This window comes from Vespa crabro, chromosome 11, assembly GCF_910589235.1.
Source record: "Vespa crabro chromosome 11, iyVesCrab1.2, whole genome shotgun sequence".
Taxonomy (NCBI): Eukaryota; Metazoa; Arthropoda; class Insecta; order Hymenoptera; family Vespidae; genus Vespa; species Vespa crabro.
In genome coordinates, this window is record NC_060965.1 from 2,237,080 (window position 1) to 2,251,900 (window position 14,821).

At 33.6% G+C, this 14,821-nt stretch overlaps 1 protein-coding gene across 7 annotated transcripts in view; it reads right to left on the minus strand.

Annotated features, from left to right (window-relative positions):
- Window positions 1-6,040: 6,040 nt before the first annotated feature.
- The window catches only part of LOC124428013 (BTB/POZ domain-containing protein KCTD1), an 11,056-nt gene continuing 2,275 nt past the window's right edge, over window positions 6,041-14,821 (minus strand). For 2 of the 7 annotated variants that reach the window (XM_046971553.1, XM_046971555.1), the window contains exons 2-5: window positions 10,248-10,334; window positions 9,643-9,846; window positions 7,743-7,948; window positions 6,041-7,508 (exon numbers count right to left, since the gene is read on the minus strand). In XM_046971553.1, coding sequence (XP_046827509.1) covers window positions 6,904-7,508; window positions 7,743-7,948; window positions 9,643-9,846; window positions 10,248-10,276 — 1,044 coding nt within the window. In that variant the 5' untranslated portion in view covers window positions 10,277-10,334 and the 3' untranslated portion in view covers window positions 6,041-6,903. Of the gene's footprint in view, window positions 7,509-7,742; window positions 7,949-8,401; window positions 8,593-9,642; window positions 9,847-10,247; window positions 10,335-12,370; window positions 14,280-14,338; window positions 14,403-14,821 lie in introns of those variants that run through there. The other 5 variants (XM_046971557.1, XM_046971554.1, XM_046971558.1 and 2 more) reach the window with 5 other exon arrangements.

The window sequence follows — 14,821 nt, forward strand, 5'->3', positions numbered from 1 at the left end:
TGCGTTAAGAAATTAAGAGTGCCGAAGTGTTCTGTTCGGAGTGCAGAAGAAAACTGACACGATAATCGTCAAAGTTAAGAAGGGATGCGTTTATGTTTACATTGCAGAAGGCCAACTAGCCCGAGATTAAAATTTTAAAATAACGAAATTGTATATTAAAATTATTTTTAGTCGCGTGTCCGATATTTTATTTTTAATTATTAACCGATTATATTATTGTTTAAATAATAGTTTATTATACGCTGTGTATATTGGAGAATGTTTAAATAATTGATAAATTACTGAAAGTATTAATTTATAACTTTTGCGTTAAGAAATTAAGAGTGCCGATGTGTTCTGTTCGGAGTGCAGAAGAAAACTGACACGATAATCGCCAAAGTTAAGAAGGGATGCGTTTATGTTTACATTGCAGAAGGCCAACTATCCCGAGATCAAAATTTTAAAATAACGAAATTGTATATTAAAATTATTTTTAGTCGTGCGTCCGATATTTTATTTTTAATTATAAACCGATTTAATTATTGTTTAAATAATAGTTTATTATACGCCGTGTATATTGGAGAATGTTTAAATAATTGATAAATTAATGAAAATATTAATTTATAACTTTTGTGTTAAGAAAGTAAGAATTTCGATGTGTTCTGTTCGGATTGCAAAAGAGAACTAACACGATAATCGTCAAAGTTAAGAGAGGGCGCGTTTATGTTCACATTGCAGAAGGCCAACTACCCCGAGATTAAAATTTTAAACTAACGAAATTGTGTTATAAAAATATTTTAAATCGCGCGCGATATTTTATTTTTAATTATTAACCAATTGTATTATTGTTTAAATAATAGTTTATTATACGCCGTGTATGTTGGAGAATGTTTAAATAATTGATAAATTACTGAAAATATTAATTTATAACTTTTGCGTTAAGAAAGTAAGAATTTCGATGTGTTCTGTTTGAAGTGCAGAAGAAAACTGACACGATAATCGTCAAATTTAGCAGAGGACGCATATATGATTATATTGCACGAGGCCAACTACCCCGAAATCAAAATATTAATGTAACGAAATTGTATATTAAAATTAGTTTTAGTCGCGCGCCCTTTATTTTATTTTTAATTATTAACTGATTTAATTATTGTTTAAATAATAGTTTATTATATGCCGTGTATATTGAAGAATGTTTAAATAAATGATAAATTACTGAAAATATTAATTTATAACTTTCGCGTTAAGAAATTAAGAGTGTCGATGTGTTCTGTTTGGAGTGCAGAAGAAAACTGACACGATAATCGTCAAATTTAGCAGAGGACGCGTATATGTTTATATTGCACGAGGCCAACTACCCCGAAATCAAAATATTAATGTAACGCAATTGTATATTAAAATTATTTTTAGTCGCGCGCCCATTATTTTATTTTTAATTATTAACTGATTTAATTATTGTTTAAATAATAGTTTATTATACGCCGTGTATGTTGGAGAATGTTTAAATAATTGATAAATTACTGAAAATATTAATTTATAACTTTTGCGTTAAGAAAGTAAGAACTTCGATGTGTTCTGTTCGGAGTGCAAAAGAGAACTAACACGATAATCGTCAAAGTTAAGAGAGGACGCGTTTATGTTTACATTGCAGAAGGCCAACTACCCCGACATTAAAATTTTAAAGTAACGTAATTGTATATTAAAAATATTTTTAGTCGTGCGCCCTATATTTTATTTTTAATTATTAACTGATTTAATTATTGTTTAAATAATAGTTTATTATATGCCGTGTATATTGGAGAATGTTTAAATAATTTATAAATTACTGAAAATATTAATTTATAACTTTAGCGTCAAGAAAGTAAAAGTGTCGATGTGTTCTGTTCGGAGTGCAAAAGAGAACTAACACGATAATCGTCAAAGTTAAGAGAGGACGCGTTTATGTTTACATTGCAGAAGGCCAACTACCCCGACATTAAAATTTTAAAGTAACGAAATTGTGTTATAAGAATATTTTAAATCGCGCGCGATATTTTATTTTTAATTATTATCCAATTGTAGTATTGTTTAAATAATAGTTTATTATACGTCGTGTATATTGGAGAATGTTTAAATAACTGATAAATTACTGAAAATATTAATTTATAACTTTTGCGTTAAGAAAGTAAGAATTTCGATGTGTTCTGTTCGGAGTGCAAAAGAGAACTGACACGATAATCGTCAAAGTTAAGAGAGGACGCGTTTATGTTTATATTGCAGAAGGCCAACTACTCCGAGATTAAAATTTTAAAGTAACGTAATTGTATATTAAAAATATTTTTAGTCGTGCGCCCGATATTTTATTTTTAATTATTAACTGATTTAATTATTGTTTAAATAATAGTTTATTATATGCCGTGTATATTGGAGAATGTTTAAATAATTGATAAATTACTGAAAATATTAATTTATAACTTTTGCGTTAAGAAAGTAAGAACTTCGATGTGTTCTGTTCGGAGTGCAAAAGAGAACTAACACGATAATCGTCAAAGTTAAGAGAGGATGCGTTTATGTTTATATTGCAGAAGGCCAAGTAGCTCGAGATCAAAATATTAATGTAACAAAATTGTGTATTAAAATTAGTTTTAGTCGCGCGCCCGTTACTTTATTCTTAATTATTAACCGATTATATTATTGTTTAAATAATAGTTTATTATATGCCGTGTATATTGGAGAATGTTTAAATAAATGATAAATTACTGAAAATATTAATTTATAACTTTCGCGTTAAGAAATTAAGAGTGTCGATGTGTTCTGTTTGGAGTGCAGAAGAAAACTGACACGATAATCGTCAAAGTTAGCAAAGGATGCGTTTATGTTTACATTGCACAAGGCCAACTACCCCGAGATTAAAATTTTTAAGTAACGAAATTGTATATTAAAATTATTTTTAGTCGCGTGTCCGATATTTTATTTTTAATTATTAACCGATTATATTATTGTTTAAATAATAGTTTATTATACGATGTGTATATTGGAGAATGTTTAAATAATTGATAAATTACTGAAAGTATTAATTTATAACTTTTGCGTTAAGAAATTAAGAGTGCCGATGTGTTCTGTTCGGAGTGCAGAAGAAAACTGACACGATAATCGCCAAAGTTAAGAAGGGATGCGTTTATGTTTACATTGCAGAAGGCCAACTATCCCGAGATCAAAATTTTAAAATAACGAAATTGTATATTAAAATTATTTTTAGTCGTGCGCCCGATATTTTATTTTTAATTTTTAACTGATTTAATTATTGTTTAAATAATAGTTTATTATATGCCGTGTATATTGGAGAATGTTTAAATAATTGATAAATTACTGAAAATATTAATTTATAACTTTAGCGTCAAGAAAGTAAAAGTGTCGATGTGTTCTGTTCGGAGTGCAAAAGTGAACTGACACAATAATCGTCAAAGTTAGCAGAGGATGCGTTTATGTTTATATTGCAGAAGGCCAAGTAGCTCGAGATCAAAATATTAATGTAACGAAATTGTGTATTTAAAATATTTTAATTCGCGCTGCTCTTATTTTATTTTTAATTATTAACCGATTGTATTATTGTTTAAATAATAGTTTATTATACGCCGTGTATATTGGAGAATGTTTAAATAAATGATAAATTACTGAAAATATTAATTTATAACTTTCGCGTTAAGAAATTAAGAGTGTCGATGTGTTCTGTTTGGAGTGCAAAAGAGAACTGACACGATAATCGTCAAAGTTAGCAGAGGATGCGTTTATGTTTATATTGTACAAGGCCAACCACCACGAAATTAAAATATTAATGTAACGAAATTGTGTATTAAAAATATTTTAATTCGCTCGCATCTTATTTTATTTTTAATTATTAAACGATTGTACTATTGTTTATATAATAGTTTATTATATGCCGTGTATATTGGAGATTGTTTAAATTATTTATAATTTACCGAAAATATTAATTTATAAAATTATACGTTTGGAATTGTTTATTTCGATCTTTACGCATAGATGTACAAAACAAAACTGACACGATAATCGTCAAAATTTAGACAAAGCGCGTTTTTGTTTTTATTGCTGATGGCCAACAATTCGAAAAAAAATTTTGAAAGTATTGACGTTTTAAATTAACATTATTTTATGCAAAACTTTTCCTATTTGAGGAATGTCGAATATAGCATCTATGCTAACAATAAAAGCAGACGTATTTCTTGACCATTTTTTAATGGCAATGTCTCATTTTAAAGACGTTACTTTTATCTACGTCATATCTTTTTCAAAATTTGGGATAAACCATTGTTTGATTTAAAAAAAATTGTGTTAAGAAACGGTATCTTCTGAGAATTGTTTATGCATGAAAGTTTTTGATGATTGCATCCTTTGTCTCTTCATGTAATGCTATTATATATATTTACCCATATTAATGCACTTTAAGTATTTTTTTTTTCTATATTTATTGTTAAAATCACAATCAGACGTTTCGAGCGATAATATTGGATAAGTCACTTTTGTCTGATGTGTAAAAACATATGTAACTTTAACGATAGATATAAACAAAATATGAATTACTATGCGCCTATTGTATCGGTAACTTTTGTAGATTTTTATATTTAATAAAATTATTTCTAAATTGTTACTTATCGAAAATACTTTGATAAAATAAATAAATAAGTTATTTAATTTTAAATATATATTTATGTATAAAAAGAATTTGTTGAAGTAATGTCAAACGATTAAGAAATATATCAAAACGTTATAGAACATTTTAAAAAGAATTTTCCGATCTTTATAACATAATTGTTTCACAAAAGAAGTTTAATATTGGATAGATATAGTAATCATAATTTTTTATATTATTATCTGACTGCTTGATTATCTCTCAATGAAACAACAATCATTGCTTAGAATGATCAGCACACTTTAACCCTTATTCACTCTAGATTATTTTCAAATATATCCTACTCCTTTATAGGAGTTTTACAATTCTTATGTCATTTAGTTTTATTTATTTTTTTTTTTTCTATTTAATTGTTAAGTTCCAATAAACAAAAATGCATAATAATACAAGATGTGTTACTCCTAATGCAAGACAATAACTTCATATTATGAGAATGTTGTCGTATTGTAGTCTATGGAGTGGAAAGGGTTAAATATAATATTTCTTTTTTTATCAATTGCTTCATGGTACAACAATTAAACAAAAAGATATCCATTGAAATTTCTCCTATAATATCATGATACACATAATAGATTGAGAGAGACAAAGACAGAGAGAGACAGAGTGAGAGTGAGAGAGAGAGAGAGAGGGAGAGAGAGAGAGAGAGAGAGAGAGAGACAGAGAGAAAGACAGAGAGACAGAGATCTGAATAAAACAATTAGATTATTCCATATACTAAAATCACGGAAATTCCAGAATTTCAAAGCCATCTTCCACGTCGATGCCGAAGGCTACTTCACCTCGTGTCGTGTATCGGAGGACCTGGTGTACGAGAGTAGTCCCTGCGGCGATCTAGAAATGGGATATAATCAAGACGAGGAAGATAGAGAGAGAGAGAGAGGATGAGGATGAGGATGAGGAGGTAGAAAAGGGAGGCAGGAAGAGAAGAGGCAAAGATGGGTTGCAAGGGAGAGACCAGCGAACTCGACGACGGCAGCAGCGGTTCTGGTTCGAGGGATGACAGCCTCAGGCTAGTGATGCCTGTCGGCATCGCGGATATTGAGTTCATAGTAACCATGGAAACGGGGCCCGTGGCTACGATGTTCCTACGCTTTATCCCTCATTCTGGAGGTTACGCGATCGGCGCATCTCCCACTTTTTCTTTCGTCCTTTGTTTTTCTCCCTTTTATCATGCTTTTGTATATCCAATGGGTTTTTATTGTCTGTTAAAAAGTAATAGTTTTAAAAGCTTTTGAATATTCCTGACGATAGACACGGACGAATAATATAACTTATATTAGTGTTATGAGATATAATGGGTCAGTCAGAAAAGAGAGAAAGAGAGAGAGAGAGAGAGAGAGAGAGAGAGAGAGAGAGAGAGAGAGAGATAATATATGCTTCTTTTTCGTTTTTGTTTTTGTCTTTTCTTTTTTTTTTTGTTTTTGTTTTCTTTAATAATACATGCATACGTAACAATTCGTATCTCTGTGTTGCGTGCGTGTGTGTGTGTGTGTACGTGTGTTTGTGTATATGCGTGAATGCGTGCTTGCATGTGTGTATAGACGAACAATAGTTTATTCGCGATATTTACAATAATTAGTATGGCATATAAATACATATAAGTACATCTTATTATATAATAACAAATTTGAATGATCGGTCTGCACTTAAGATATACCCAAGTACAAAGCCATCCGAACAATATCGAATAAAATATTTATCCCTGGACGAATGCTGACATGGTGTTCTTCATCTTCTCCGTTCTATACCTATATATATGTATATATATATATATATATATATATATATATATATATATATATTTCTTTAAAGCTACCGTTAATTACGTCGCATAAAGACTCTCGACACAAAATACACATTTTCCGTATCAGGTTGATATCTTTTTCTTTTACTTTTACTTTTACTTTTTTTCTTGTTTTTCTTTTTTTTTTTTTTCCTTTTTCTTTTCTCTTTTTGTCTTTTATGTCAATCCCATGTAAACGTTCGGCTTCTCTTTATATCATAAAATCTCGAAGATCTTTATCGATATTTAATGCACTATAATATCGAACGCGGAATATCGATTCGATTTTTCTATTGCCACGTAAAAATAGATTTAGCTTTGTAAGATAATTGGCGAGGAAAATATTAATTTGAATCACGATCGTTGCGTTCACTCGATTAATATTCGATATTAGAGACGACATCGCGAATAAGATCGATAAAATGATTGGATAAATGTTGATCGTCGTTTTCCGTCAGGTATTAATGGACTGTCTGACGAAGAGGTATTCCGAGAATTGTTGACCTTCACCACCTCCACCGCTACTTGCAACGATACGAAATCCTGCATTGAGCAATCGCGTAATAGCTTGAACGGAGTTGAGCTTGCAAAAGCCGTTCAATGGAAACCTGATGACGTGACGGGTGTCCTGTTGATGCCAGGCAATACCAGAACGCGCGTTAATCACAGCTTGCATGGCCTCGGGAAAGACTTCATCGAGAAGAGTGTGCCCGCCCGATAACATAATTCTTTCACCGAGATCAGGATTGACGTGTAGGGCAACGCATTCGTAACTGCGGTTACCCTCGTTACCACGAAATTTTTCGGTCTCATGGTCGCAAGGCGAGCAACTCGAGCAACCTGTACAGTCGAGCGAACAACTCGACGTGCCTTTCCCGCGCATGCCAATTTGTCTTCCGGTGCCTTGTTTAGGTGACGATGATGTCGTCGTTGTCATAGTCGATGCTGCCGAGGCGGTTGAGGTAGCCGTTGAACAAGTCGAGCCAGTAGTCGAGGATAAGCTCGCGGTACCATTCTTTATTCGTTCCTTTTTTATTTGTTCCAATTGTTTGCACATGGCTGTAAAAAAGAAAAGAAAAGGAAGTGAAGAGAAGAAGGAAAAGAATAGAAAAGAAAAGAAAAGAAAAATAAAAGAAAAGAAAATAAATAAATAACAACGAAAGGGACGATTTTTTTTTCTTTTCTTTAAATCGGACGATTAGGTTGAGGTTTTGGGTTTAAAAATAATTTCTTGTTCTTTTTTCTTTTTTTCTTTTTTCTTTTTCTCTTTTTCTCCCTTCGATCAATACTTACGTGCAATGTCGAAGTATCGTGCTTCCTCGAGCAATAAATCCAAATCGGCGAAGTTGTCAGGTATCAAGAGTCGTGAATTTCTCATAAAGTTCAATATGTGCCGAAACATACTACCATCCCTGTCGATAAAATAATGTTGTTTCAACGAGTCCAAAACAATGGGTATACTACCATTGAATAATTTGGCCAGTCTTGATTCTGGATACCTGAAAATCAATTATCTATCTTTATCGTGGGTTCTTAGGAAAGATCAAATCGTTGACTTGTATTATATCGATATAACATCGATTCTCAATCCTCTGCGTGTACGATCGAAGGTCGACGTAATTTAGCATATAATAGACGAGTATAGAGGGATGGTGGTGGTACGGGGTGAAGAAGAGGGAGAAAAACGAATAAAGAGAAAAGTCGAAGAACGTTAAGAGATCCGCGTATCGGCGTTGAGCGAACGAACACGACGGAGAAAGAAAGAAAGAAAGAAAGAAAGAAAGAAAGAAAGAAAGAAAGAAAGAAAGAAAGAAGAAGAAGAGAAGAGGACCGAGACGATGGTGCTCGTGTTGAAGCACAACCGGGTGCGTTATGGTACAGGTTAGCGGGGTGTATAGGAAGGAAGGAAAGAAAGGAGGGAGAGAGGGAGGGGGGAAATGCCGATGTAGTACCTAGTGTGCCTCCTCGAGCCGGTTCCCATACCTTCCACAGCGATAACATATAATAACGATGGCCTCGTGAAGCCTACGGGCAATCTGACTTTGTAGAAAAGACAGAAACGAAAGATCCACTATCGTGCGATATACGTATGTACGTACTAGTTTTGTTCGAATTATTAACATTTGAAGAATCTAATGATGGCCGAAATATATATTTCCTTATAGGTACAAAAGTGTAATCCTACCGATTTACCACTATCCGTCCTAATAACGACGTATCGTTTAGATAATAATACGTTCAATGTCAAGGTGTTGTTATCGGTTCGGTAGCAAGGTATATAGGTGATACGTACCTATAAACAGTACAGGTACGTAATTTCGTACACACACACACACACGCACGCTATATATGTTTATATGTATACAGATCGATAGGTCAGGATGGAAAAGTATTCAAAAGAAATATGGTGAAGTAGACGCACGCGAGACGTAAGAGACATACATACATATATACTGTCGGCCGTTTGCTGTCAAAAGAGAGATGCTAAACAGTCGAATGCAGAAAAAGAGAAAGAAAGAAGGAAAGAGAGTGAGTGAGAGAGAGAGAAAGAAAGAGAGAGAGAGAGAGAGAGAGAGAGAGAGAGAGAGAGAGAGAGAGAGAGAGAGAGAGAGAGAGAGAGAGAGAGAGAGAGAGAGAGAGAGAGAGAGAGAGAGAGAGAGAGAGAGAGAGAGAGTAAGAGAGACGAAGGAAGAAATGCCGCGACCGGTACCAAGGGCGGAGAACGAAACGCCGTGATTACCTCAGGCGATTTCTTCGACCCACCAAAGAGGGGAACCCGAGCGTGCCTCGACCGTACTTCGACCGGACCCGATCCCGGGTCAGATCCTCTCGCGCTATGGGAAAAGGCTAAACGATCGACTCACATCGCTTGGATTGCTTGCTCCGCTTTCGACGTCCTGTCCTTAGAAACGATCGATCTTCACTCGTACGATTACAAATGTTCCATCGTCTTATTGTCATGTCATTTATGAATTTTTACGAGATACAAAAAAGTATTTCTCGATTGGAAAATAACGTATGATTATGAACGTATTTTTAATAATTTCATTAATTTTTACTTGTTTGATCGTAGATCATATATACATATATATATACATATATATATATATATATATATATATATATATGTGTTTAATGTCTTTTAATTTATATATATTTCAGATATGTATTTTGTGATACGTTGTCAACTTACTTGGTTAGAGTTTCGAGGGAAGATGTATATATCGTCCCACCAACGTCAATGTGTACCGGTGCCGTGTACCTCGAAGCCGCCGCTACACATGGTATACCCGTCATCTTTTGATTATAAACCGGCGTGACCGGCGTCGGTGGTGTCGGTGACGAGGAATTCGACATCGTAGGCGACGTGGCCGGCGAACTGCTTGGCGACAGCAATCTAACGAAAAGGACACTTTCGATATTAACATTATTGGTCAGACTTTTTATTAAATTAAACGCAATAAAATTCTTTGTTGAGCTTTTCTTTCCGTTTTCTTTCTTTTTTTTTTTTTTTTATTCATTTACTTTTTCGTCTTTCTTCTCCCTTTTTACTTTTCTTTTTTTTTTTTTTTTTTTTTTCGTACAGATCCACAACATCAGGACATTTGGGTCCAACGTTAGGATATTTTATAGACCTTTTTTTCTATTTCTTTTTTTTTGTTTTGTTTGTTTTTTTACAATGTCACGAAACTCCATTAACTCTAATCGCCATGTTGTCGATAAGAATTTACATGGTATTACTTGAATGGAGATTGTATTTTTTTTTCTTTTTTCTCTCTCTCTCTTCCCTTCACTTGCCTCATCTTAATTTGTGCGCTAGGGAACATACTGCGTTGCGCCGTTAGCTCGGCCTTCGCCTCCTTCCCGTCGGCCTCACATTTCCGTCTGTAATCAGAAAAAAGAAAGAAAGAAGGCCGAACATTATGAAACTCATTAAACTAAAACATCCGCGATGAGTTAGTCGAGTTAAACGGAGTTCTGATAATGTTTATCTTATTTTAATATTGGTAGATATAACGTGAAATATTTATTTGAAATAAGATCTGTAGAAAACTTGACGACGTAAGTTGAAATCAAAGTAAGGATTGAATTTGAAGTTTTGTTTGTATAATACGAAACAATATTTAACATTTGACGAACTATCAAGAAAAGTTTTAATCATATGGAATGAAATTGTAAAAGTGTCTTCTCTTATGTGCGAATCGATGTTATTATAAAAGGAATAAAATGTTATCAATTGTAGAATTTAATTACAAATTGGGTTGATCATCGTTCGGTCAACCGACGATAGCTTGATTTAATTGCTATATTATTTTCATATGAGTATAATAACTTGGTCTCGCCTATTTCAGGTTGCGTTCTCTTGACCGAGCCGACACATTAACACATAATTTTCATATATATTAATAAGCCAATTAGCAGGGAAACAAATATTTAACTTGCGTTCAACCGAATGGAGTCAGTTTGAAACGTAACGAAGAACGTTAACGCGTTTGCGCCAGATGAAGGATGAATCGACGATGTAAACACAAAATGAAGAATAAGATGAAGTTAATAGATATATTATAAAAGTTTTAAAAAATATATTTAATACAATGTATTAAATGATCTTACGTGTTTACTCTATTTCAAGAGGAACCGACAAATCATCGACATTTATATACATATATCAAAATCGTACATTATAGTCCAGTAAATTATCATAATTCGATGACGAAAGATTCGAAATATCAGCGAGAACCGTCAAATTATGATGATCGATTAGTAATTGCAACAAGTCGTTTATGCATTTAACTATTACAATTGTACAATCGACGATGCAAATACTAACATAGAAATGTATCGTTTTGGATTACCTCGAGGCATGGATACCGTCAGTTCAAATTATTACTAAAACGTTTTATTGTACTCTCTGTTGTTGCGTTATTGTCGTTTAACTCTCTCCTTTTGAATTTTCAAAATTAATTTCTCGCAAAATTTATGTTCAATATAAATAATGTTATATTGATGAGAAATATATATATATATATATATATATATATATATATATATATATAGATATATAGATATATAGATATAATTTTATGTTTAACGTTATGCTAATTTTTGTTCTTATTTCGCAAAGAAAAAAAAAAAAAAAAAAAAAAAAAGGAAAAAGGATAAGAATAAGTATAAAAATAAGAGTAAGACTAAGAATAAGAAGAAGAGTAAGAAGAAGAATTTCCGCGATAGCCTGCATAGATAGATGTAGAGTAACTCGTTAGCAAGATCGACAGTAGGTCGGCCTCGGTCGAGGGCGTGGAAAGAGGCGCTGATTGATCCGGTTGTTTTGTTTCGAATGGTCTTTCATCGTCAGAGGGAGATAAATTCAGTCGAGCAAATAAGTATGCGTTCATGGAAGGCGGATATGCGTTGAGGCAATGAGAGATGTAACTATCGTAAAGGGTAAACTTATATACGTACGTACGTACACACACATTTACTAAAAACACTTATAGACACAAACATAGTTCTACCTGTAGAACAAACGTAGACATATAATGAAACGCTTTTCAATCGAAAATCGTGCGATATATAAAAATTTCTGAGAAATATCGATCGGTATTTAAAAATGTCGATGTTAAAGAGAAAACCTCGTATAAGATAATCTTAAATTCGAAAGAATAAAAATAAAAGTTAACGATCGAGCAATAATTCGTTTTAACGAGGACAATTATAAATTTGTAATATATACGAGGACATTATTATTGATTATCTTGATCATTAATATTTTTTATTTAATAGATCGAACTAAATGGGTAAGGATCTTTTTTTGGGCCTATGCAAGTGACTTTCTAACGAAATACTTTAATCACGTAGTATTATCGTTTCGGTCGTATCAATGAACGTATGAAATTCAATATTATTTTCATTTGGAATACCTAAGGAGTGCTTTTCACCAAACGAGACTATCCAGTGAGATAGTTGAAAAATGATGGCGCGCATACATTATGCCACGAGGCATTACATTACATTCTTCGGCCGATCGCGGTCGGTCGCTTGCTAGTCGTTCGTTCGTTCGTTCGTTCGAGAGAGGGAGAGGGAGAAAGGAAGAAGAAAATCCATGAGAGAAGGAGAGAGAGAAAGAGAGAAAGAGAAAGAGAGAGAGAGAGAGAGAGAGAGAGAGTCGTATGTCGATCCAGTCGTAAAAGGGGTACTAGAGAAACGAGAAACAAAATAATGTCAGAAGTAATGTGAGGTATGTTTGTATGTGTGTATGTGTTTGCGTGTACATGTGTGTGTGTGTGTGTGTGTGTGGGAGGGGAGCGAGCCAAGAGGGCGAGAGGTATATCTCTGTGGTCATGCGAGGGAAAAAATAGAAAAAAAAAAGAAGAAAAAAAAAAGAAAAAAAAATTATACTCGCGGCATAATGGCACACGCGAGGTGGAAGAGGAGGAAACGCAAAAGAAGACTCCGCGTGCGCGCGTTCGTTCGTTCGTTCGTTCGTTCGTTCGTTCGTTCGTTCGTTCTCTTCATTCTTGACGGTGAACGGCCTCCAGTTCGAGCGCGCGCGCACTATGCATAAGGAGCACGCGCCATATGTGCTTTCTTCGTGCCCCGTTTGCTAAATATTCTGTTGATGCAAAAGAAAAAGAAGAAGAGAAAAGAAAAGAAAAGAAAAAGAAGAAAGTAAAAGAAAGAAAAAGAAAAGTACATTATGGAGGATATTTAGTCGTTTACTATAGTAGAACGCTTGAACGTTAAATTGGTATTCATTTGAGTTTTATCGTAGGACTTAATATTGAGATTGAGTGTGTATGTGTGTGTGTGTGTGTGTGTGTGTGTGTGTATAGATTACTGGTATACGTATATGATTATCGAGGGAATTTAGAAATTTATAAACCGGATTTCACCTAATAAAAATAAATCATTATAATACTTAAAAAAAAAAAAAAAATAAGATAATCAATCCAATGGAATCTCATCATTTGTCTGATATATCAACCGTTAAGAGATGATCTGTCCAAGTAACCATCTTCCTTCTATCACGTCCACTGTCCGAGTTATTACGAATCCTTGTAATTACTACGACAATAATTTCCGCATCCGCCCCATGCGGCATACGAGAGTTTCCTTTGGCCTTTTCACCGGTTAACTCGTATCGAGTTTCTCCTCGTACGAGCGATGCAAATCCTCGTGTGCGCTTTCATAAAATCATATTCGACGATACGACGGATAATACGTGAGATCTTTATCGATGAAAAGAAATTTCAGGCTCGTTGATTTTTAAACTTTTTCTTCTTTTTCTCTCGTTTTTTACGTTTCTTTTCTTTTTTTCTTTTTTTCTTTTTTGTCTTTTTATGCTATCAGTTCTCGAGAAAATTATTACGAGAATGAAAAATGAAAAATATACTCGAATCTATATTATAATTCTCGAAATTATTAGTCTCGATAGGGACTTTATTTTTTTCATTTTCTCTTCTCTATTGTTATTGTTGTGTATGTGCGTGCGTGCGTGCATGCGTGTGTGCGTGCATGTGTGTGTGTGTGTGTGTGTGGTTTTTTTCCCTTGGGATATTATATATCCTAGTTGAAACGAAAAATATTTCCCATTTTTCATCATTTTCTTTTAACTCTTTAGCCTTTCTTTATTACGGTCCATGGCCCCCAGGTAGATATACTGTGTTTGTACCTGCTAGTTTAGATTAGGTACGTACCTGCCCACATATATCGCGCGAGACCAGAGCAAGGAGGCACTCCCGATACGCGCGAATGCGTGTCTTGCTCCATTTCATCCTCGCCTATTCCCACCACTTACTCACCTACTTACCCTACGAGACGGAAACTCTGACCGAGACACGTCGCGCGGTTAAAGCCTGATTGGAATTTCATGCACCGCAGCAACTTACAGCTGCAAATAGCAAGTCGGACAAATCGACACTGATGTCTTATAGACTCCGATCGATTACTGTGCTTCCTTATTTTAAAGATGAATAAGAATTTTTCGTTCCGTCCTATTTCCTTTCTTTCCTTTCTTTCTTTTTTTTTTCTTTTATCTTCTTTTCTACGTGCAAATTAATATTACAATAAGTTATCACATTAATCACAAGAAATTAATTGATATATTTCAATTTTTTTTCAATATCGCCAAAAGATATTAATAAATATACCATCGTAAATAAATTCTCAAATATTTCTATGAGAAAGTCACTCGATATCGAAATATTTATCTCATTCTTAATATAAATTTTGCGCTATACGATGTTGTTAATAATCTCTTGATCGCACATTCCAGAAACATATACCATTGGAAATGGATTCTCATTCGTATAACACAAAAAAATAAAGAGAGATAGAGATAAATAGAGAAAAGAATCGAGGTACTTTTTTTA